Genomic DNA, 26,065 nt, shown 5'->3' with positions numbered 1-26,065 from the left:
ATCAATATTTTTGGCCCGAACAATTTTTTCTTTAATTTTTTGGACCATTCTGGACCAAAAAGATCTCTTATAATTTTTCTCTAAAGTTGATCGTTTTCCACTTATAAGCAATTTAAATTTAAAAAAAAACGAAAAATGGCGATTTTCAAGGCTTAATAACTCGGTTAAAAGTTATTATTATGAAAGTCAATATATGACTAAATCAAAGTTTGAAGCCCCCCCTACAAGATCCTGAAGAAATTTTTGTCATTATTTTATTACTAAGCTGTTATTTTTAAGTAATAATAATAAGCGCCATGCACGTGTGCGGGGCTGTAAATGCTGAGTGCGAGAGAGAAGCTATTCCAGCAGTCCAATTGCGCATCTTACTCGCACTCACATTTACAACAGCGTCAATACGATACAACCACTCATCGTTATTAATTAAAAATAACAGCTTAGTAGTAAATTAATGACACAGATTTCTTCAGGATCATGTAACGGCGACTTTAAACTTTGATTTAGTCACTTTCTGACTTTCAAAATAATAATTTTTGACCGAGTTATTAAGCCTTAAAAATGGCAATTTTCGCGTTTTTCAAATTTTAACTTGCTTATAACTCGAAAAAGATCAACTTTAGAGAAAAATTATAGGAGACCTTTTTTGTCCAGAATGGTCCAAAAAACCTAAAAAAAATTAGTCCGGGCCAAAATATAGATTTTTGCAATTTGATTAAAAAAAAATTGGCCCACTTTTCTCGTGGGCGACTTCTTGAACCTTATTCTGGGATGACTCACGAATGTGATTATGCAAAAATATCTCATGGGAATATTTTTCCCAAAGAACCCGCCGTTTCCGCCTTGTCTATATTATTAAAGACGAAGGCACAATATTGTGATAATAATGTACTCATATGCGCGCTAAATGTTGCCAAATCAGTCAGTTAAGTTTGATTTCTTGTTATAAATAATCGATTTTAGTAGTTCCAATCTGACGCAAAATCTAGACATGGGTTAAAAAAGTTTATTTGAAGGAAGTGTATTTTTTGTTCTTCTTAATAGCGGTACAGACTCGTTTTTGTAATATTTTATTTAATTGTAGAGTAATTTCCAGCATATTTCTTAAATTGAACTCTGTACCGCAAGATCTTTACTATATTACATATATGTGTGCCAAATAACTCGACAAAATATTTTTTTGACGGAAAACGCTACATTTAGAGACTCCATTCCTTATGTGTGTTATTTTCATACATTAAAATTGCAATGACTTAACGAAACTATTCTAAAATTATCGTTTTATTTTAAACTCATAAGAGCAAATAACCAAACATGTATCATCACAATCATTTCAAAATCAGATATAACTTCTAAAAATTAAATAAAATATTTTATTTTTGGGCCTGCTACCTTCTTCTCTCGCCTTTAACAGTCTTTCGCTTTTCTTTTTTATCTTCTTTAAGTTGCTTTTGTTTTTCTCTGAAAACATTTGTAATTATTAGTTGAAAAATAACAAACTTTATTTCAAGAAAAAAAACATGTAAAAAAACACTCTCATTATAGTCCTGTCGCCAGGGGGGGTACAACGGCCTCCTTAATTCAGATGGACTTACTCAAGTTTTTTTTTTATGTATTTCGACCCGTAGAACACGAATTTTTTGGGTAACAGTTGATCCGGATGTCGATAAGATTGTTATAAACAAGGAACTTGAGGAATTACATAGCAGCGATTTTTTGCAAAACAAAACATTTTTTTGTATTTTTTGGGTGATTCTCAGCAAAAAATGGTCTTACAAGTTTTTTCGTATGATGCATAGTTTTCGAGATAAACGCGGTTGAACTTTCAAAAAATCGAAAAAGTGCAATTTTCGAACCGGAATAACTTTTGATTAAAAAATAAAATAATTCTGCTAACTGCATTTGAAAGTTCAAGTCAAACTACATCGGTTTTGATTATCTGCATTGCTAAAAATTAAGTTTTTATTTGTCAAACAAAACTATAAACACATAGTGTTTCCCGTGCCAAATGCATGCGTTTTAATATACGTAATATACGTAGAAATTCTTTATACGCGCCTACTCGTTCGATTTCAAATTAGAAATGCATTGAAAACCCCATTCAATCACTATGTGTTTAAAGCTTTGTTTAACAATAAAAAAATTATTTTTTAGCTATGAAAATATTCAAAGCCGATAGAATTTGACTTGAACTTTCAAATGCAGTAAGCAGAATTGCTATTTTATTTTTCAATCAAAAGTTATTCGGCTTCAAAAATTGCAATTTTTCGATTTTTTAAAAGTTCAATCTCGTTTATGTCGAAGACTATGCATCCTACGAAAAAAATTGTAAAAACATTTTTTGCTTAGAATGACTCAAAATATACAAAAAAATGCTTTGTTTTGCGAACAATCGCTGTTATGTGATTCCTCAAGTTCTTTGTTTATAACAATCTTATCGACATCCGGATCGACTGTTACCCAAAAAATTCGTGTTCTACGGGTCAAAATACATAAAGAAAACTTGGGTAAGTCCATCTGAATTAAGGAGGCCGTTGTACCCCTACTGGCGACAGGACTATTATGTACTTAAATTGTTCTACACTGTTTATACAAAAAGGCATGAACTAAATGCATTATTGTTCAGTTTTTTAAATACAATATTGTAATATACAGCGTGTAAAAGTCAAATGATATATAAAATCATTATTTCGTTAATAGAGGATTTTGGAAATAAATCCCGAAACAGATCGATTTTTATTTTTAAAATACGATTTTTTGGCATATACACTGTGCGTCAATGAAAACGGGCACCCCAAAAAATGGGTCATTTTTGATGTCTCGTATCTCCTAAACCTGTTGTCCTATTTAAGTAACTTTTTTACTTAAGGGGATCGATACAAAGTTTCGGCTCCAATGCTATTTAAATGGGATTCATTTTTTTCTAATCCTGATAAAACTAATAAGTATTTTTAAAAATTTAAACGCAGATTACGTTCTTACCGAGGGCCGAAAGTCCCTGAAAACTTCTATAATGTTTATTTTAATAAGTTAAAGGGGTGAAAAAATAAGAGAAAATGTAGTATGATTTTTAATTTCAAATATCTCACTCAAAAGAAACTTTTTATTTATTCTAAGGGACTTTCGGTCCTCGATAATAATTTAGACTTTCATTCTGCATTTAAATTTTTTTAAAATATTTATTATTTTTTTCAGGATTCGAAATAAACGGACACCATGTCCGTGGTGATATTTTCCAAATCGAACATTCGCTATCTTTGTCATACAACGCACTGGCTCCAATAGAATATGGTGACAAGACAGTGACAATTTTAAATATTTGACATGGCATCGGGAATATTTTGTGTTGTTGATTAAATAATATTGATAGTGTATTTGATAAATAATTGATTTAAGACGTGAACTTAATAAAAAGTTATTTATTGTTTATTATTTATGGAAGATCCAAGCAGAAAATACACCAGGATATATTCTGTGATCCAAGTATTTTGTTGTTAAATATGTTCAAAATTGTAAGTGTTACAATATATTATTAAAAAATCACTTTCTCACTTTTCCTCTTTTCTCGATTGAGTAGTTTTTGTTCAGATGGATGACATACTAGAGATATCATCCATCTGGGCATGATTGCGTGATTTTTTTAAATAAAAATAAGGGATGTGTTCTAGCTCATTTAAAAGCTTATTCAATTCTCTATAAATTCTCAGTAATATAAACATTAACATAATTATTTATACAGGGTGTCCAAAAATTTTTCAAATTAAATTGACACAAAAAGAAGCATGTATGCAATTTATTTAATTTAAAATACATTTTACTGCTGTCAGAAAACAGAAAAAATGTTTATTTGACAAATAAACATTGCTTTTCTCTTAAATTAAGTGTTGAAACTGCCAAGAGGCAGGTGGGTGGCAGCTTGAACAATGAATTAAAGCGAAAAGCGATGTTTATTCGTCAAATAAACATTTTTTTTCTGTTTTCTGATAGTAGTAAAATGTAGTTTGAATTAAACAAATTACATACATTCTTCTTTTTGCGTCAATTAATTTAATTAATGGAAATAAATTTTTTGGACACTCTATATACACAATTATGTTAATGTTTATATTCCTGAATAGAGAATTGCATAACATGTCAAATGAGTTAGCATACGACCCATAATCTCATCTAAAAAAAATCATTGATTACATCACCACATCCAGATGGATCACGCAACTAGTATGATATATATGTCAAAAAATCGTAATTTGAAAATAAAAATCGACCTGCTTTGGGATTTTTTTCCAAAATGGCTCAGAGGGCGTATTAGCAGAGGTCTACGGAGCACCAGCTGTTGAGTGTCTCCTTGAGAGATTTAATCCCAAACGAAGAACTATGGCATAGAACAAAAACAATAGACGCTGTCAAAAGAATTACGTTGCTAACCCGGAATTGGGCAAGACACATCCCCAGATTATCAGAAAACCAATAGACAAAATGTATTGTCAAGTGGAGGCCACGACAAGAAGCACTGTGAAACAGAGGACTTCCACCAACCAGATGGACCGACGACGTGAAGCATGTTATCAATAACTGGATGCAAGTCGCACAAGACAGAGTCAGATGGAAAAAGCTGAGGAGACCTATGTCCAGCAGTGAATGCGTACAGGTTGATGATGATGAAAATCTTCAGGAAACGGTAACAGGTGTGATTGGAAGCCAAAATGTATGAAATTAAGGTCATATTGGTGAGTGTAAACAAGTAAATAACACTAGGTCAGAAAAATGAGACTCCCAAGGACTTAGAACAAGACAAGTAGGGGAAAAGGTAAGCAAATGAGATGTGACGAAAAGTGAAGACTGAACTGAAAGAAATAAGTAGTAAATAAATTCTGCTCAAACAGTTTAAGTTGATCCTATTACATAACTATTAACAAATAGGCGAACATGCTCAGGAACACACAAGAAAAAAAATAATTCCAAAAATTTGTTCACCTTTTAGAACATCTACTTTTGAATTTCATCTTCAAAACTTTGGAATAAAAATTAGTATCCATGTTCAGCCTACACAACCTAGACAAGTAGTTTCACTTTAGAACCTAACACAAAATTACAGAAGGTAATAACCTAAGACCAGAACACACTATGGTTAATACATTATTAACTGCTTTGATGGACCCTCCAATTAAAAACTCTTAAATTTTTGGTGAGGCTAATGGTCCAGACCTAGAATGTCTTTCCTAGTCCTTGGGGGTCATGCTCAAATAGGATTCCTCGCTTAACCTTCCGATGACCAACCTTTTTTTGTTACACGGATGACCAAGGGGGGAAAATGACCCCAGGTCAAAAATGACAATTAACAAAAAAATGAAGTTTTTTTTATGGCATGGACTTTATGTCATTCAGCCAGTCACAACATGAGTATTAGTGTCATGTGTAGTGTGTATGTTGAGTAAGTGTCTTGTTACTTTGCAAAGTAGACGTCATTAGCGTAAAACTACTTGGAATTACACATAATAGACGGTATTTTACTAAACATCAACTTCAGAATATATTTTTTATTCGTAAAATATAGGGAATTTTTTTTATTTCAAAATATGAGGATATCTAGAATGATATTAAAGTCAAATAAAAAAATAATGAGTTAAAAATTGAAAATACTTTTGAATTTATTAAAGAAAAACATACGCTGGGGTCACAATTTCCCCCGCTTGGTCATCCGAAGGTTAAGATGCAAAAGATCGTAACCTACAAATGGGTTTTTGTGCAGGAGAGTAAAAAACATTCTCTGCATGCGAAAGTTGTTAGACCTAAATGGAGAATTGTTTATTTAATATCAATTTTTTCTCTCTCAAGGTATTATTAATATCATGATATTGAATCAATAATTCCCTATTTAGGTTTGGCGATTTTCGCATGCAGATAATGTTTTTTTGTTCTCCTATAGAAAAACTTATTTGTGGGTCGTGACTTTTGCATCGTAAGCGACTAATATGTATCATTTAACAATTATTTTCTTCTTTCATACTTATAATGTGTAATAAGCTAATCCTGCAATGTAAAATTTCTGTGTTGATATATGATGTAATGTTGATTGTATAATATTCACACCTTTTTTTAAATCTATTTTGTGATTTTAAAGTTTTATAATATTTATATTTTATATTGTATTTTTTTCTAGTCAATTTTTATTATTTAACCTTTAACTACCCGCGCATCAAATTATAACATAACTACACGCGTGGCGTACTTTATACACCACAAGAAAATACACGTAAAAACAGCGGATTTGTTTATTTTTTTTTTAAATACACTTAGTTGTTTGCTATAAACCTTATTCGGCATCAGTGAATACTTGGAGTTCCTTCTCAGTAAGCCAATTGGGATTTATAACTTGAATCATGGAATAACTGGATTCCATGATAAATAAAATTACTAAACAAAAATTTTTTGAAATATGATTTTTTACAGAAGAAAAAGTATTGTTTATAAAAAAAAATATATTTTGTGTCATAATGACTAAATAAAAAAATATGAAAAAAAAATTTTTTTAGGAAACGCTTTTCTTTAGTTCCGAGTGACTAAAATTAGATATATTAAAAAATCAACTAAAAAGCAAAAAATAAAAAAAATTGAAAAAATCCAACACATTCGTCAAAGAAAAGCGTGGCACGTCTTCATCGAATAAACGGTTTTTGCCCCACGCTTTTCTTTAACGAATGTGTTGGATTTTTTCAATTTTTTTTATTTTTTGCTTTTTAGTTGATTTTTTAATATTTTTAATTTTAGTCACTCGGAACTAAAGAAAAGCGTTTCCTAAAAAAATTTTTTTTTCATATTTTTTTATATTTTACTTTTTAGTCTTTCACTTTCAAACATTAAAATATATCGTCATGTTTATTAAAATATGTATATAAAACATATGATGTACAAACATGAAAAGTAGTCGGAATCGGCAAAAAATTTGAAACTTCATTGTTTATTTATGAAGCATAACGTAAACAATTAACGTAAAAAGTGAAATTATGTATAGTTTATATAATTAGCTACAATCTGTAAAAGTTTCAAGTTTCTTCATTGTAAAAATCAAGAGAATTTAAGCCTTTTCCGTTAAAATCGTTTTTTTATTTAAACAATTAATAGACATAAAAAAAATGTTATTGACTATTCGTGTATTGTTCCCGCGAATGCATATGGCTGCAAATTTTTAGTCATTTGCACTGAAGAAAAGGCAGTCAAATTAACGTCCAAAGATTTGACCCAAACGATTGAACTAAAGAAAAGCGTTTAATTAATACGCCAAAATGAATTCTAATGTTAATTATAGCACAAAACGTCTCTACCGCTGGTTTTTCTAAGACTACGATAAAAACTCTAATTTTTTGAATTCGAGTTTTGGTTGAAGTTTTGTTTCGTATCGTATTGAAATTTGACACGAATAAGCGCCGATAAACAAATATATGAGCGTTTAAAATTTGAAACTTTATTGTTTATTTGTGAAGCATAACGTAAACAATTAACGTAAAAAGTGAAATTATGTATAGTTCATATCATTAGCTACAATTCGTAAAAATTTCAAATTTCTACATTGTAAAAAACAAGAGAATTTAAGCATTTTCCATTAAAATCGTTTTTTTTTTATTTAAACAATTAATAAACATAAACAAATTTTTTTTATTGACTATTCGTGTATTGTTCTCGCGAATGCATATGTCTGCAAATTTTCATTCATTTGCATTGAAAAAAAGGCAGTCAAATTAACCTCTAAAAATTTGACGCAAACTATTGAACTAAAGAAAAGCGTTTAAAAACAATTGAAATATGTACTTATATTACTACTTATATTAATATATTCGTGGCGTATATTGTCCACCACCGGAAACAACAAATAATAAAATGTAAATTACGATCTTCCCAGAACACCGATTATAACGAAACTAAAACCAAATTGTAAAGCACATTCCAGTGATAGGTTAGAGAGATAAACAAGGTCAAAAATTAAATTTTTAAATATATTTGCAGTAGAATTCTTATATCTGGCGTACAAAATACGCCAACGCGTGTAGTTAAAGGTTAAGTCTACAAGTAAATATTTTTATTGCACTTTTCCTATATTTTTTATATAATAATTCTTCATTCTCTTTTTATAAACTAAAACTTCATCATTTTCTCAATATTACGCAACACAATAGACCTACTAATTTCTACTAATAGTTTTATGTATGGAAACCCTTGAGTATCTCGGAAACGGCTTGCACGATTTTTATAGATTTTGGTGGTTAGGGGTTTTCTAATGCGGCCGATATTATAGTGATAAGTACATTGTTGTCAAATCTTCCGTTTTTATGAAAATCTAATTAACATTGTCCCGATTGTCTGTTCTCTCATATGCGCTTCAATTATTAAAAAGCAATGTTTTAGAATAAAATGTGCCAACAATTTTCTAGCGAGCCCCTAGAAGAAGGCTCTAGCTTAAACTTGGGTACTCCGCAGTTTCAAAAATAATATTTTTTATTTGTGTTTTTGAACCTTGAAAATCGTCATTATTCGATTTTTTTTTCAGTTTTAAATTGTTTATAACTCGAAAACGATTAACTTTAGAGAAAAATTACAAAAGACCTTTTTTGTTCCCAATGATCCAAACAACGTAAAATAATGTCTACACGGGCCGAAAAAATTGATTTTTATAATTTGTTTAAAAATTGTTTTTAAATAAATGTAGCAATAACTCCGAAACTGTGGCATTTAAATATAGGGAATATAACATGAAAAATAATCAGTATTTCTTAAGGACTTCAAAACGGGAAAAATATACAGGGTGCTCCATTTGAAATAAGAAAGTTCACTAGATTTGCAGAAAAACTGAAGATCTGACAACGATGTAATTATCACTATAATATCGGCTGCATTAGAATCCCTTACCCACCAAAATCTATAAAAATCGTGCAAGCTGTTTCCGAGATAATTGAGGGTTTCTATACATAAAACTCACTCTGTATAACAACCTAAAAAATAATACACTACCTATCTTCTTTGTCTTTCTCTTTTTTCTTCTGACTGTCTTGTCTTGCCTGCTCCCTTTTAAGTTTTTCTGCTTGAGCAACAGTATGAGAATTTAAATTTTTTTCTAGTCCTCCATCCTCTCCACCAGCCTGTACATCTTCAGCTTCACCTTCTTCATCTGTCATTTCGCTATATTGGGAAAGAATCGCTTCTCTAATTTTTTTCTCTTCTGCTGTGTATTGCTTTTGTTTGGTAGTAGCTAAAGACTGTGATTCTAAAAGTTTGGCAAGTTTAATATTAACATCTTCACTGGACATTTGTTTGGCACATGCTTCTTGTGGCTTAAATCTTTCCCAGTGTTCGAGAATTTCATTACATATTTTAATAATTTCACTTTCCTGTAAATAAATCAAAATCAATTTATTGAACTTTTATTAAATGGCAGTACTTATCGTAATTATGACTATGGATGGATCTCGAGCTCAAGTAACAACAGAATAAAGTAGCACAAAATCAATTGCAATAGAAACAGGACTGCAACAAGGCGATTCCCTGTCAATGACACTATTCAATATAGCAGTAGAAAGAACAGTCAAGGCCAGCTGAATTAAAGAAACTATAGCACACTCCTCAACGCAAATAGTAGATTATACAGATGTCATAGTTCTTATGGGAAGAGACAAAGAAAGATTAAAAGAAGCAGTAACAACCCTGGCAAATGAAGCACGGAAAAGAGGTCTAGAAATTAATGAAGGAAAAATAAAATATCTACTCTGCTCTAAAAGAGAATATAACAAGAAAACAGAAATCAAGATAGAAAACTACACTTTTGAAAGAGTTCAACAATTTAAATTAAATATTTGGGAGTAATTGTGAATGGCAAAAATAAGAGAAGTGAAGAAGTAAAGGGGAAAATACTAGCAGGCAGCAAAACATACTGGAGAGATCATAGGCTAGTGAAGAACAATAACTTATCCAGAAATCCAAAACTGAAAATACACAGAATTCTAATCAGGACCGTAGTTACATAAGCAGCAGAGACAATGGGCCTTACAGATAAAGATGAAAAAAATTAAGAAAGTTAAAAAGAAAAATCGCAAGAATTGTGGGTCCTATAAGAATAGAAAATGGAGAAATGAGAAGAAGAATGAACCATGAACTAAAGTATATTCATATAGCAAATTCCCAACTACAGTGGAACCTCGATAACTCGGATTAATCGGGACCGCGGCCGATCCGGGTTATCGAAAATCCGGGTTAGCCGGAGAATATGGTAAAAATTAATAAAATACGGTATACTTACAGATAAACTCCGTTAGTATTGAAATAACATGAAATATATATAAATATGCACAGTACCTACACATCTAAATTACTAAAAACACGAAAACACAAACCTAAGCCAGCAAACGGAAGCGAACAATACAATACTGTATTCATACAGTCACAATCGGAACGATGTTTTGTTATTATGTATTAAGAACAGTGAAAACTAAGACCATTGATTAAACAAGAATTTTTTAAATACTCTTTCTTAAACAATGCTAACACAGTTTGAAATAAAAAATAAAGGAATACTACAGACAGGTGCCTGTTGCTTCTGCCGGCTTGTGCCATGAGTCATTTTTACTATCATATAGTTCAAATTACACAAATACACATCTGTCAAATATTATATTACATACATACATTTTTATTGTTGAAATGCTTATCTGATAATTAACTATTTTGATGGGAAAGCCACAATTAAATTGAAAATATAATTTTATTAACATTTCGACGCCCAGAACGGGTGTCAGTGTCAAAATACAAAATATGTACTGAAAATCAAAATGTTTATCTGATGAAAATCGGTCCGGATTAGCCGGACTTCCGGGTTATCGGGGGCCGACTTATCGGGGTTCCACTGTATAAATATAGTTCAAATTACACAAATACACATCTGTCAAATATTATATTACATACATACATTTTTATTGTTGAAATGTTTATCTGATAATTAACTATTTTGATGGGAAAGCCACAATTAAATTGAAAATATAATTTTATTAACATTTCGACGCCCAGAACGGGTGTCAGTGTCAAAATACAAAATATGTACTGAAAATCAAAATGTTTATCTGATGAAAATCGGTCCGGGTTAGCCGGACTTCCGGGTTATCGGGGGCCGACTTATCGGGGTTCCACTGTATAAACAAACGCATGTGTTACTATTCGCCCTCTCATTCGTCAAGAGGCTATTAATAGTACATTATATACCGCGGGACTGAAGTAGTACATTTAATCCTGAAGGTAAAGTTACCTGAAGGATTAAATGTACTTCAGTCGCAAGGTATATACGATACTTTTCGTACTTCCGGTATGATTTTATTAATTATTTCAATAATTTCAATCAGTTTTTTCTCTCTTCAACTCATTTAATAAACTGTCTTTAAAATAAGTTACCATAGTAACATTGCGTTGTGACAGTTATAATTTAGAAACATTGTCATTACTAGTGTCATTGTAAAGAAACATTGGTTCAATATGAAAAGGACCTATCTGTTACTCGTCAGTTACCTGCTGCATTAACCCAGGAAAGACTGGTCAATATGACGAACTGTCACAATATTAATTTGAATATTAACGTTAATTACCATTCTAATTAATTATATTTTTCAATAAAATATCCCTTAAATTCGTTTGTTTGTGATTTAATCGTTCCGGGAGTTTCGTCAATATTTAATCCCGGAGGGATTAAATGTGACACTTTAGTACCTGTCACAAGGGAGTGAAGTTGTCACTTTAGGCCCGGAAGTACGAAAATGTAATTTATTGCCCTAAACGAGGCGGATTCTCATTTTACAAGTCCAAACTTGTCAGTCCGCAAATTCAAAATGTATGTAAGGTGTTGGTTTTTAAGATATTATTTTGTGTTATATGTATTTTACAGTGTAATTATTGTTGAGTTATTAATTAATACTGGTCATGTTTTATAGTTTTTTTTGTAAGTTTTATAGTGGGTAGTCTGTTTAATGAACTTTTGATATACATAAACAAAGCATTTCTTGTTCAAAAGTAAAAATAGCTTGTGGTAATCACTTATAAAGGTAAGAAAACCCAAAATTTTAATTAATTGATGTTTCAAAAAGTTTTATTTCCTGGACATGAAAAAGTATACAAAATGCAGTTTCATAATAGTCCATTCACTTACGGTAAAATATATGATACTGTAGCAAAACAATGAGTCACCAGCCGCAAGGCGTAAGCCGAGAAAAGTCTAGATCGAAGCACGCTATACGTGGAACCGATGCGCGGTTGTTGGAAGGTCACACGATAGTCGGAGAGCTGGCTTAGCCCGGAATGATCGAGAATAACGACTAGGATATATAAGGCATAATTTTTGTGAATAGAGTTTAGTCTTAAGCTAAAGTTTGTAAAGTAAACTTGTATAAATAAATAATAAAGTCGTAAATAAATACGAACCGCTAGTTTTATTGTAATTATAAGTCATTACAATAGTCACGTTACAGTTGGTGTCGGTGTTCGGTTAACTTAGTGCGATATAAATAAGTGAATTACAGAGAGACTTTAAAAGACTTTTGAACTTTATTCGTCGGGAATAACCGGAGTGCGTTAATTGTTCGGTATTCGGAAAGACTTTAAAAGACTTTTGGACTTTATTCGTCGGGAATAGTTAAAGTGCGTTGATTGTTCGGTATTCGGAAAGACTGTTAAAAGACATTTTGGAAAGTACGTGGGTGCCGACCAAAGATGTTGCTACAAGAACTTACAGTAAAACAGCTCCGTGAACAGCTAGAGGAACGGGATCTGGACAGCAGTGGGCTCAAGATAGTCCTACAAGCACGACTCGAGGATGTCCTCACGAAGAACGGAGAAGACCCAAAGACGTTCCACTTCCAGTCAGCAGAACAAGTAATCTTATCGAAATTAAAAACTGTTTCTGAAACGATCGATGAAACTTCTAGAAGAAGCGACGAGAAACTTGAAGAAGTTAGTAGACAGAATAACGAGAAACTTGAAGAAGTTAGTAGACAGAACAACGAGAAATTTGAAAGTGTTTCTCAAAAGATCGATGAAACTTCTAGAAAAAGCGACGAGAAATTTGAAAGTGTTTCTCAAGTAATTAAAGACGTTTGTAGACAGAATGACGAGAAATTTGAAGAAGTTTCTAGAACATTCGATAAGATGCAGAAAAGTGTAGAGACCGTAGAAGAAAAGATCAAACAACTAGAGAGCATGATAACCGATACAAAAGTACAACCATCAGTTAATGCAGCAGCGTTAGATCCTGTAGTGAAAGATGAACTACCGAGAGACGAAACGTCGCATAATATGAGATTCAAATTACCACCATTCGATGGAAAGTCCTCTTGGTCCATATATCTTAGACAATTTGAAGCTATTGCGACCGCCAATCATTGGACCGAACAGGAAAAGGCTGTTTCCTTGACTGCTGCTTTGCGAGGTGATGCTGCAGATATATTAAGATCAATTCCTAAGGGTCAAGAAAATTGTTACCAGACCTTGTTCACTCGTCTAGAAAAACGCTATGGAGATGCCCATCTACAACAAGTATACAAAGCACAACTGCGAAGTAGAAGTCAACGAGCAAGTGAGAATCTTCAAGAATTTGAAGCAGATGTGGCTCGTGTGGTGCGGTTGGCTTATCCAGAGGTGCCAGACAGCGTTTTAGAAGAAATTGCAGTAGATACCTTCGTCAATGGGCTGAAAGATAATGAACTACAGAAAGCTTTACGACTAGCAAGACCGAAAGTTTTAGATGAAGCACTTGCTATTGCCTTGGAACACGAAGCAGCTAGCCAAGCTTCACGAAACAATCGAGTAATAACCGTGGAAAAAGGCGATAAGAGAAAAGATGAACGTTTGGTGGAAATGGTACGGAGGGTGATTCGTGACACGATGCCGAAGAGACGCATGAAGAGGGCTGGAAGAGTTGGTTCAAATACAGATGCTTCCTCGATACGGCCATGCAGTGAAAGTTGTAATCACCGGCTTAAACTAGATGAACAGCTTTGCCCTGTGAGACGAACTACCGTCGTTAATGAGCAATGGCAGCCACAACAGTTACAAGAAGCCCAAGAAGACGATCCATGTATAAAAAGAGTATTGGATTGGATGCGTCGAGGTGAGAGACCTAGTTGGCAGAACATTAGTGCATGTAGTCCAGAAGTCAAGGCCTACTGGAGCCAATGGAATTGCCTGGTACTAAAAGATGATCTTCTGTACAGAACCTTTGAGAACGATGATGGTACAGAATCTAAGCTGCAGTTGATTGTACCTAAAAGTAAAGTGTCAGAAGTATTGCGTCAGTTGCATGACGGTACATCAGGTGGACACTTTGGTATTACGAAGACTCTGCAAAAGGTTCGAGAACGGTTCTATTGGGTGAACTGTAAAGATGATGTAAGAAGATGGTGCCGGAAATGTGAACTGTGTGCATCCGGTAATGGTCCAGTTGGTAAAAAGAGAGCACCCATGAGACAGTACAATGTTGGAAGTCCTATGGAAAGAGTAGCAATCGACATTGCAGGTCCATTTCCAGAAACCGATGCTGGAAATAAATACATTCTGGTAGCCATGGACTATTTTACGAAATGGACCGAGGCCTATGCATTACCGAATCAAGAAGCTGCTACCGTTGCAGAGGTACTTGTTAAAGAATTCTTCAGCCGATTTGGTGTTCCCTTGGAGATCCACTCCGACCAAGGGCGAAACTTTGAGTCAGCTCTTTTCCAAAACGTTTGTAAATTGATTGGTGCCAATAAGACCAGAACAACACCCCTGCATCCTCAATCAGATGGAATGGTCGAGAGGATGAACCGAACGATGGGTAAACACTTGTCCAAAGTTGTATCTGAACATCAGCGAGATTGGGACCAACACATTCATTTATTCCTGATGGCCTACCGCTCGGCCGTGAATGAAACTACAGGTCAAACACCAACCTGCCTGATGTTGGGTCGTGAAGTTCATTTGCCCTGCGACCTAGAGTTTGGCTGCAGACCTTCCGAGGAATATGTTGCAGGCGAAGAATACGTAGACCGCCTGAAGTTACGAATGAACAACATTCATGAACTTGCCCGACAACACATCCAGATAGCTAGTGACAGAATGAAAGATCAATATGATTCTCGCTGCAAGAATGAAAGCTTCGAAGTAGGTGATCTTGTCTGACTTTATAATCCACAACGTCGTCGAGGCCTGTGTCCTAAACTGCAAAGACAATGGGAAGGTCCGTATGAAGTTAAGAAGAAAATAAATGACGTAATATACAGAATTAAGAAGTTACCAAACGGTAAACCAAAAGTTATTCACATAAATCGTCTTGCACCATATGCTGGCTCAAATGAAACAGAGGAAGCCCGAGTCCTCCAACAGGAGATGAAAGATGCACCACAGCCAAGTTTTAAGGAATTTATGTCAAATTACGCAGAAAGAAAGAGTGCTAGATTCGGCGTGACCACAGAAGTTCAGCAAGATCTGTTTGGTGTTCCAGAAAACGTCTCTCTAGCCCACTGTGTTGCCCAAGACCTCGAGATGACTAAAGGAATCTCGTCCGTATTCAATAGAAAGTTCGGCCGCCTGGACGAGTTAAGGAATCAACAACCTAAAATTGGAAGAGTATTGCGATTGGAAGATGGTCCTCGATCTTTGCTGTATATAGTGACCAGGAAGTCTTATACGGACACGCCAAGCTATGAGAACATATGGCGTGCTCTATGTAATTTGAAGAAAATCGTGTGTAATTATGACATCAAAGATTTGGCTTTACCAAAAATAGGCCATGCAGTAGAAAATCTGGATTGGAAGATTGTGAGAAGCATGCTTGAAGTGGTCTTCAGAGAAACTGGCGTACGAATTACTGTGTGTTGCATGAACCCGAAGATGTCGGATCCTTCAAAGACAGTAGACTGTTATTTCTTCTTGAAGGGTGTATGCAAAGCTGGAGAGTCGTGTAAATTCCGCCATCCTGGGCCTTCATCTAGAGTTGCTGATCGGGACGCTCAGATCTTAAGAGGGGAGCAATGTAGCAAAACAATGAGTCACCAGCCGCAAGGCGTAAGCCGAGAAAAGTCTAGATCGAAGCACGCTATACGTGGAACCGATGCGCGGTTGTTGGAAGGTCACACGATAGTCGGAGAGCTGGCTTAGCCCGGAATGATCGAGAATAACGACTAGGATATATAAGGCATAATTTTTGTGAATAGAGTTTAGTCTTAAGCTAAAGTTTGTAAAGTAAACTTGTATAAATAAATAATAAAGTCGTATATAAATACACGAACCGCTAGTTTTATTGTAATTAGAAGTAATTACAATAGTCACGTTACAATACAATAGGGAACTTGCACATTTTTTTTTATTAGATAATAATGTTCAGTTTTGTTTAAAAATGAGATTTCCAAAATGTCACGCTTCAAAAACTCGTAATAACTTAGAAATACATATTTAAAGTCTTCTGCGGTATAAAATAGTTCAAACGGCCCGTGACGTCACATAGTTTTGATTATGGTTATATTTCGCTGTGTCTAGGTAGACGCTAACGTGTACGCAAATAAAAAAGTTAGGTAGACGCGAATTAAACTTCATCAAGCCAGTGACGTCATTATTTAGCTTGCGCAGTGACTATATATTTTGGTACATGCTATTTTGATATGTTTAGTGTTTGTTTGATAGAAAAATATTTGTTAAGGGAAGGGAAGCAGAACTTTTCAGATGTTTCAAACTTAATTGTAATAAATCAATATATATATATATATATATATATATATATATATATATATATATATATATATATATATATATATAAATATATATATAAAAGTATAAATTTAGGTTAGCAAAATAATTATATGTATTTAGTTGACATGACATGTAGGTACAAAATATTGTTAAAATAATTTTTATACGTAAGTGAATTATTATAATCAACTATTCTAAATGCAAAATAAGCCACAATTTAACTAAAAAAATTATTTTATTAACGTTTCGACGTCCAAATCAGATGTCATTGTCAAAATACAAAAATTAGTCAGATTAAATAAATTATTAGAAAAAATTTTTTACTAAGCAACAACATTTTTGTTTAATTTAATAATATTTTGTATTTTGACAACGACATCCGGTTTAGATGTCGAAACGTTAATAAAATCAATTTTTTAGTTAAATTGTGGCTTAGTTTCCATTTAGAATAGTTGATTACAAAAATGCCACAAGGATAATAGCTTCAGAACAAGTTAATTATTATTGTGAAAGCTTTAGGTCTTCCTTTTATTTTAAACTTGGACGGTAATACTATTTCATTTATAACTAAAAAAATATATATTAATTTATAGGCTCTTATCTTTTTTGTACTGTTTTAAAATGTTCTTAAACTCATTAAAAGAACTAAAGAATTATTGTCCACACTCCATAGTTAATTTAAAAACAAACACTAAACAAATAAAAAATAAGAAATCATTGACACTCTAACTTTTTTATTTGCGTACACGTTAGCGTATACCTAGACACAACCTTAAATTTAGGTATATTGGGTACAACCTACTTGGGTATTTGGCCAGCTCATCGTTGTGGAATAAGTCAAAAATATCTATATCATCATCATCGGTGACCGCTGACAGCCCATGGAGGGCCATGGTCGCCCGTTGGGGTTTCTAGGCTCTAAAGTTTTACATGGTGTGGAGGCCAGCCACACGCATAACTCCTCAAAAGTTCTAAACGATATTTATCTAAAATATTACTTTCTTGTTTCTTTTTTTGAGGAGGTCTTTTCGGCGTTATGTGTGCTTTGCTTGTTTGACTATAGCTGCCCATGTTTTTCTTTCCTTTGCTTGTTTTTCCCATTCTCGTATTCCTAGGTCTTTCAAATCCTGGTTAATACCATCAATCCATCTCTTTCTAGGCCTACCTCTCGGTCTTTTCCCATTTAATTCTTTTCTAAGTACTTTTTTTGTATTTCTCTTATCATCCATCCTTTCTACGTGTCCTAACCAACTCAGTCGTTTACTTCGTATTTCTTTTGTGATAGTAGGTCTGTTAAACACTCTGTTTATTTCGTGGTTCATTCTTATACGCCATTCTCCATTCTCCTGTATAGGTCCATATATTTTCCTTAAGATTTTTCTTTCCCATCTAAGAAGTTGTTCCTCTTGTTCACTAGTCAAGGCCCATGTTTCTGATGCATACATTACTACAGGTCTCATTATTGTTGTGTATATTTTTACTTTTGAATTAATCGATACTGATTTTGACTTTATGATATTTTGTAGGCTGTAGAAGCATTTGTTTCCAAGCGAAATTCTGGCTGTTACCTCATCACTGTTTTTATTTCCTTCTGTTATTGTTGATCCTAAATATTTGAAACGGTCCACTCTTTCAAATATTTGCCCGCTCAGAGATATGTTGCCTTTCGTTTGTACTTTTTCCCGAGTTGTTATCATGTACTTTGTCTTTGAGACATTAACTTCTAGACCCATAGTCTGTGCCGCTTCTTTAAAATATGTATAAATTTTTTCTAGGTCTTTTAATGTCCAGCTGATTATGTCTATATCATCTGCGTAGGCAACGATCTGATTGAGCTTTGTAAATATTGTACCATCCCTATCTATAGGAGTTTTCCTGATTACTTGTTCCAACGCAAGATTAAAGAGTGTTGTTGACAGTGCATCCCCTTGTGTTAGACCTTCATTAATGTTAAACTCATCGGACAGTTGATTTTGGATCCTTACTTTTGCTTTGGTGTTGGTTAGGCATAGTTTTACTAATCTGATTAGTTTTTTTGGTACATTTAACTCTTGCATTGCGCTATATAATTCCTTTCTAATTATTGAGTCATACGCTTGTTTGAAATCTACAAATAGATGATGTAGTTCGGTATTCCGCTCGTAGAATTTTTCCAGCGTTTGCCTTACTGTAAATATTTGGTCTATAGTTGACCTGCCTTTCCTGAAACCTCCTTGATAATCCCCTGTTGTTTGTTCCATTATATTATTTAGTCTTAATTCCAATATTTTGCTAAATATTTTGTATCCAATATTTAGTAGTGATATTCCTCGGTGATTATTGCAATCTAACTTATCTCCCTTCTTATGTATAGGGCATATCACTGCAATTTTCCATTGTTCCGGCATTATTTCTGTGGTCCATATTTCTAGTATTAACTTTGATATTTCACTCTGTATTCTATGTCCTCCATATTTTAACATTTCTACAGTTATTGTGTCGCATCCTGGGGCTTTGTTATTTTTCATTTTTTTTATTACCTCTTTTATTTCTGCTTCTGTTGGTGCATATTGGTCTACTTCAATCTCTCCTACTAATCTTAGCTCTTCTGTTTCGTAACGTTGATTTGGTTTATTCAACAGTTCATTAAAATGTTCTCTCCACCGTTTTAGCACTCCTTTTTCGTCTGCTATTAAGTCCCCATTTTTATCTTTGCATAATTTTGTTCTTGGTTCTACAAATAGATGATGTAGTTCGGTATTCCGCTCGTAGAATTTTTCCAGCGTTTGCCTTACTGTAAATATTTGGTCTATAGTTGACCTGCCTTTCCTGAAACCTCCTTGATAATCCCCTGTTGTTTGTTCCATTATATTATTTAGTCTTAATTCCAATATTTTGCTAAATATTTTGTATCCAACATTTAGTAGTGATATTCCTCGGTGATTATTGCAATCTAACTTATCTCCCTTCTTATGTATAGGGCATATCACTGCAATTTTCCATTGTTCCGGCATTATTTCTGTGGTCCATATTTCTAGTATTAACTTTGATATTTCACTCTGTATTCTATGTCCTCCATATTTTAACATTTCTACAGTTATTGTGTCGCATCCTGGGGCTTTGTTATTTTTCATTTTTTTTATTACCTCTTTTATTTCTGCTTCTGTTGGTGCATATTGGTCTACTTCAATCTCTCCTACTAATCTTAGCTCTTCTGTTTCGTAACGTTGATTTGGTTTATTCAACAGTTCATTAAAATGTTCTCTCCACCGTTTTAGCACTCCTTTTTCGTCTGCTATTAAGTCCCCATTTTTATCTTTGCATAATTTTGTTCTTGGTTGGAAACCTTTTTTTTCAAGATTTATTTCCTTATAAAATAGTTTTATTTCACGTTTTTGTTCATATTCTTCTAGCCTTTCAATCTTATCTTTATTGTGTTTCCTCTTTTTAAATCTTAGATGTTTTTTTAATTGTCGTCTTCTTGTAGTATATTCCTCTTTGGTTTCTTCCGTACTGTTGTTCAGCATTTTAAGCCTAGCTTGGTTTTTTTGTTCCATTAGTCTCTGGCAGTCTTTGTCATACCATCTTTTTTGGCTAGGTTCTTTGCTTTCCCCCACTACTTCTTTTGCAGCTGTTATCACTGCTTCTTTTAAGACCCTCCATTTATCTTCGATATTTCTGACCTGATTTTCATTTACTTGATCATACTGTTCAATTATGTTCTCTATTTTCGTTTCATATCTTGCTCTGTTTTCCTCATTAGAGGCCAATATATCTGAGGCGTATTTGATCTTTTTTTCACCTTCTTCTGTTTCTTTGGCGGTAATTTTTTGTTTATATTTAATTAGCACAAGGTGGTGATCGGAGCTGCTGTTTGCCCCTCTATGACTTCTCACATCTGAAATGTCTGAAGCATGTCTTGCTCCTATTAAGACGTGGTCGATCTGGTTTCTTGTTTTCATATCGGGAGAAACCCATGTTTCTTTGTGGATATTTTTATGTGGAAATTTTGTACTGCTTATCACCATTTTTTTGTCTGTTGCAAAATCTATGATTCTTTGCCCGTTGTCATTACTTATTTCGTGCAGGCTATGTGCACCTATTGTTCCCTGATATAATTCCTCTCTTCCTATTTTTGCGTTTAAATCTCCTAAAAGTATTTTAACGCTATAATTGTTTATATTTGACACTTCTTGGTCTAATCTGGCATAGAAATTTTCTTTTTCTTCTGCTTCTTTGTCCTCTGTAGGTGCGTGCACATTAATGAAATTAATATCAAAGAACTTGCCTTTCATTTTCAGAATAGCTATCCTTTCGTTTATATTAGTAAAGCTTTTTACCGCATGTTTGTATCTTTCACTTATTATGAAGCCCATCCCACCTTGTCCACCTTTTGAATTACCATGACATATTAGATATTTTCCATATTCCCAGATATCTTCGTTCTTCCATCTCATTTCCTGCAACGCTAAAATATCTATTTTGTAGATTTTTATTTGTTCAATAAGGTTTTGTAGTTCTCCTATTTCTCCTAATGTTCTTATATTCCAAGTTCCAATTAAAATTTTTCCACTTTTCTTATTTTTCTTTTTCCTGTTGTACTTATTCACCTTTTTGTTTGTTTTATCCTGTTTTCTAGTCTCTTCCGTACATTCAGTCTCTATGTCGCCATCGAGGCCACTTTTTATTTCAGCATTACTTGTATTTTGATTTTTTGCGTTAATTTGACTAGAGCTGGGAAAATCCCCCGATGTGCCCCCAGCGGTCAACCCATGATGACGGTCCTTTCCAATACTCTTTGCTCTATTATTGCCCTGACTTTCCCTAACATTACAAGTATGAGGAGTTATGTCTTGGTTTATTATTGCAGTTTGCTCGTTTTTCTGACCTACCTTTACAATTCTGTTATCTTTACCCCTATTCTTAAAATTAAAGTCTACGTCACTATTAAAAACAAAATCAAAATTATCAAATGTTCTCATAAAAAAATCATCATTTCTCTTATTGTACCTATAACTATTACTATTTTCACCCTCAATGCGGACGCCGTTGCCATAATAATAATTAATCACCTTAACATTACTGTTACTATTAAGTACACTGCAGGCGTCCGCACCGACAGTGAGTATTTCTTTCTCTCTTCGGTTTTCGGTAGTGTCTTCTTCCATTGCTGTTTTCATACTATTTTCTTTTTTCTTTGTCTCCGTCCAACTTGCTTTAGTTACTTGTTTTTTGAGTACGCTGTTTTCGTTATTTTCGTTGATCTTTCTGTAGTAGAGCCCATTGATAACTCTTCCTCCGAGAGGGATCTATCACCATATTTTCTAGCTCTATTCGTCTTCTGGTCTTCTATTATTATAGCTTCATTTTCTTGTGATAAGGTTTGCAATTGACTCAAAGTGAATAATTCGCCATTTAGAAGCAATTTGTTATAACGGATACCTGCATTTTGACCTTTCTCTCTTGCTTCTTTTTGATATTTGCGAAGTTCATTTCTTTGAATTTGTATGTGTTTTGGATAGTCTTCATTTATGAATATGTCTGTACCTTTTAATTTCTTTGTTTCTTTAAGGACCTCGTTTTTTTTACTCCAATTTTTGAATTCTATGAGGATCGGTCTTTTCTTATTAACAGTTTTGATACCAAGTCTTCGTATCTCTATAATATCCTGATCTGTATTTAGTTCTACTTGCAATTTTCTTGAAATTTCTGAAATCTTATGCTTGATTTGCGTTTCGTCTTCATTTTCGATCTCTTCTATTCCTTGGATGATCAGATTCTTTTTTCTTACTTCTCTTTCTAATACTTCTACCCTTCTTTCTTGAATTTGCAATATTGTTTGAAGTTCTTGATTCTTTTCTTTTAACTCTGTATTTTCTTCTGTTAGTTCTGCCAATTCTTTAGTGATTGTGTCGATTTTGTCTTCCATTCTCATGTTTTGTTTTTCCAGTAGGTCTAACTTTAGTAGTTTTTCAAGGATCGTATCAATTTTCTGTTCCATATTTTTTCTTCGGTAGATTTTAGTGTATGGTCACTTTTATTTTAGCAGACCGTAATTACTGTTTTGAACAAAAACATTACTTAAAATGCAAAAAGTTAATGTATTAAAATTGGTTATACTAAAAACTTTTACTTTAATTTTAAGGAATAATTTACTAATTTTAAACTTTTCCTTTTATTAGAAGAATAGAATGATATTTTTGAAATCTTTCTTCTCAAACTCTTCTTTGCATCTATTGGTATATGGTTGACAGTTCTTCAGTTTAAATATAAGGTGTACATACCCAAATTCACAATTTTTCCGAGAGAGCACTTTCAAACCGACTTGCTTGTAACAGGCGGCCACACACTTATTGAAATATTTATATTCTAATGACATATATCGCATGTCATTGTAATAATATATACCAGTTTGTTAAAATCGGAGGGACCGCAGACGTTCGGAAACAATTAGCGTCTCTTTGCAAAGACAATGACGTCGACTTTGCAAAGTAACAAACACTTACTCAACACACACACTACACATTACTCCCCTGACTTAGTGATAAGTTATACAATTACGTGGCTAAAGGTTATAGTTCTAAACCAAAGCCAGAATCAGAGAAAAAAAAAAGTTTGTTAAAATTGAAGTTTTATACTGTTTTTGAAGGAAAGGAACGAAGGTTTACTATTGAAAATAAAACCATTTTGTAAAAGTACAAATTTTCTATGAATAGTTCAAACGATCAAAAACACTTGTAACGTCACAGAAATGTATTTTCTACTGAAGTTTATAACGTCTAATTTAAAATTTTGTTTACTTTATTGGAAAAATCTAAACGTAAAACTGAGTGACATCACGACGCATTTTGGACCACCTGTTTTAATTTGAATTTTTAATCGTCTTTAGGGGCGAAACGAAAGACAAACAAAACTTTTTTATCTTTGATACATGTTTTAAATTATGTTCTGTTGTGATTTAGGTAAGTACCTATAACATTTTTTTCGAATTTAAAAATTTATGCAAGTTCCCTATTCAGTTCAGTACGACCCTGTTTAGCTTCCATGTGAGTTTGTTTACAGTTAGGAATCTGTAAAATGAATACAGTTTAATAGACATAATGAAGGGAGAAGACATAGTTAGATTTATTAAAGCGCAGAAACTGAGCTGGCTAGAGCACACAGAGATAAGGAAAAACAACCTACTGATTAAGAAGGTCATCAGATGGAAGTCAGAAAGCGAAAGACCAAGGGGAAGACTCAGAGATACGGGAGGACCAGGTCCTAAGGGACATCAAAATCCTGAAAGGGAGAAACTGGAGGGAATTATGCACATATAGCAGTACTCTTTAATTACTATTTTTGCTAATTTTATTTTCTTAATTTTTAATAACTTTTCTCCAAACGAAATAATATGGGTCATATAAATTCACATGTAAAATACAAACCAGATGCTAAGAGGGACACAGTTTTACAAAACGGAATGTATCCTTAACCATATGTTTTTGGTGTGTTCAGTTTAACAAACTGAATTCCCCATAAATTAATTACCTTATCAGACCTTATGTCAATAATTCACAATTGGACATGCATTCGAAAACGTAAAACTGCAGAAATGTTTCAACCTTTCAACGCCAGATCTAAATAATTTATTGCCCATCTGGTCAGATGGTAAAACACAAACAGATTAGCGTCTGTGGTTTCTTTTCAGCCACTCAGTCAGTCGGTCACAACACCCCAGAGACATCGGCCGCTCGCTGGGCCGAAAACAATAACAAACCCTCTTAGGCGATGTATAAGCAAAACACTTTTTGTTACCCAAATAAATAAATATATTACTGTTCGTTGTTACACTTATTTTTTATTAATTCCGTCAACACACCTACCGGAATACACATATTGAAATGAGCGGAAGAAAATTGTAACAAAAGCCAAGTCATACAAGCTTTGAGAATAGACAAGAAGAATGCGGAGCGATTCACTGTGATAAGCGAATTAGAGAGTTCTCATTAACAGTGGCAAACATTCCATCCAGAATGAAAAGCCTTGATAATGACTTATTGTAATTACATTTAAAAATATTAAATATTTATTTCTTTAGAATAATAGTTATTGTTAATAAAAATAAGAAAACATAAATAAAAGATTCTGCTTTCACGTAAGACACCATTGCATGAATTATTACATACTAAAATAGTATTGTTTTTTTAAATGATTTTAAAACACTAGAACCCTTACTTGGGGCATTTAAAACTCACATTTTCTAGTATCTCTGTTAGTAAACCTTGTATGGCTTCATTCTTTTCTTCCTCAGAATCATCGCTGTCGAGGATACCTTGAATATACGAACCAAAGACTGTTTCATCGGTATTTAATTCTTTTAATTTTTCTCTTAACCAACTTGGAAAATCTTCAATTTCTGGTGCCCCTGCCATTTTTGGATATTTGAACTATCAAATCAAGAACACAAAAATTAGCAGAATAGCCAACACTTTCTATGAAATAAAATACTCATCTGCCAAGTGTCAATCGTTTTGAATATAGCCGATTTTTCGAGGCGTCTTTATTTTCTCACGTCTTTATTTTTGAATCCGTCGACACAGCCACATTGTTCCCTGTGGCCACATTGTTTCCTATTCTGTAGCCACAGAATAGGAACAAAGCCGTCGTCTTAAGGCCCATTTAAATCAAAGCGAACACGAACGAACGAACTAAGGAACGAATTCGTAGGTGTTCACTTGGTCATTCGTTCGCTACAAAGTAGGGGCCATTTACATTGAAGCGAACGTTCGCATTCGTTGATGATCCGGAGTGCATACTGCCCACAGATGTTTTTAAGATGGGCTGATGGGCCAGTGCCAGTCACACATTGTGTTTAAGTTTATTTTCGTGTTTCTTGCTGGGTAAATTTTAATACAATAATAGCTTACAAAAATAGCACGTAGCAGGTATTATACGCTGTTTGAGGGAGCTTAGAAAATAACATATGTAATAAAGAACCAGCTTTCTTAAAATTCTTCCTCGAAAAAGTTACTTGCTCTTTATTGGCTCCGTGCGTCTCCCCTCTACGTACAGTCACGTGATACGCTGTCAGATTTTGTAAGGACGTTTTAACATTGAGTCTTATGGGATTATTTTGTTAAACTTGAATATTTTATTTTGTAGTGATAATAACCGAATACAATTGTTAGAATTCATTAGTTATTAATTTATACTGTAATTTATAGTGCAACAAAATATTTTCTTTTTCGTTAATAAATATTTATTGACGTAAACTGCGATAGTGAGGTTATGCATACAAAATCAAACTGATAATCAATATTGGAAAGTGAAGAATTTATAGTGCGTTTTTATTTTCTGTTTA

The 26,065-nt window shown here is 33.4% G+C and overlaps 1 protein-coding gene across 1 annotated transcript; it reads right to left on the bottom strand.

Annotated features, from left to right (window-relative positions):
* Nucleotides 1-1,260: 1,260 nt before the first annotated feature.
* Nucleotides 1,261-25,209, bottom strand: LOC126887099 (coiled-coil domain-containing protein 43). Its single transcript, XM_050654436.1, has 3 exons — nucleotides 24,960-25,209; nucleotides 9,001-9,377; nucleotides 1,261-1,458 (listed from the first exon to the last, which is right to left on the bottom strand). The coding sequence occupies exons 1-3, from the start codon at nucleotides 25,134-25,136 to the stop codon at nucleotides 1,386-1,388; spliced, it is 627 nt and encodes a 208-aa protein (XP_050510393.1). The 5' UTR covers nucleotides 25,137-25,209; the 3' UTR covers nucleotides 1,261-1,385.
* Nucleotides 25,210-26,065: the final 856 nt, after the last annotated feature.

This window comes from Diabrotica virgifera, chromosome 6 (genome assembly GCF_917563875.1).
Source record: "Diabrotica virgifera virgifera chromosome 6, PGI_DIABVI_V3a".
In the NCBI taxonomy this organism is placed as follows: Eukaryota; Metazoa; Arthropoda; class Insecta; order Coleoptera; family Chrysomelidae; genus Diabrotica; species Diabrotica virgifera.
This window is presented reverse-complemented; position numbering and strand designations above follow the sequence as displayed.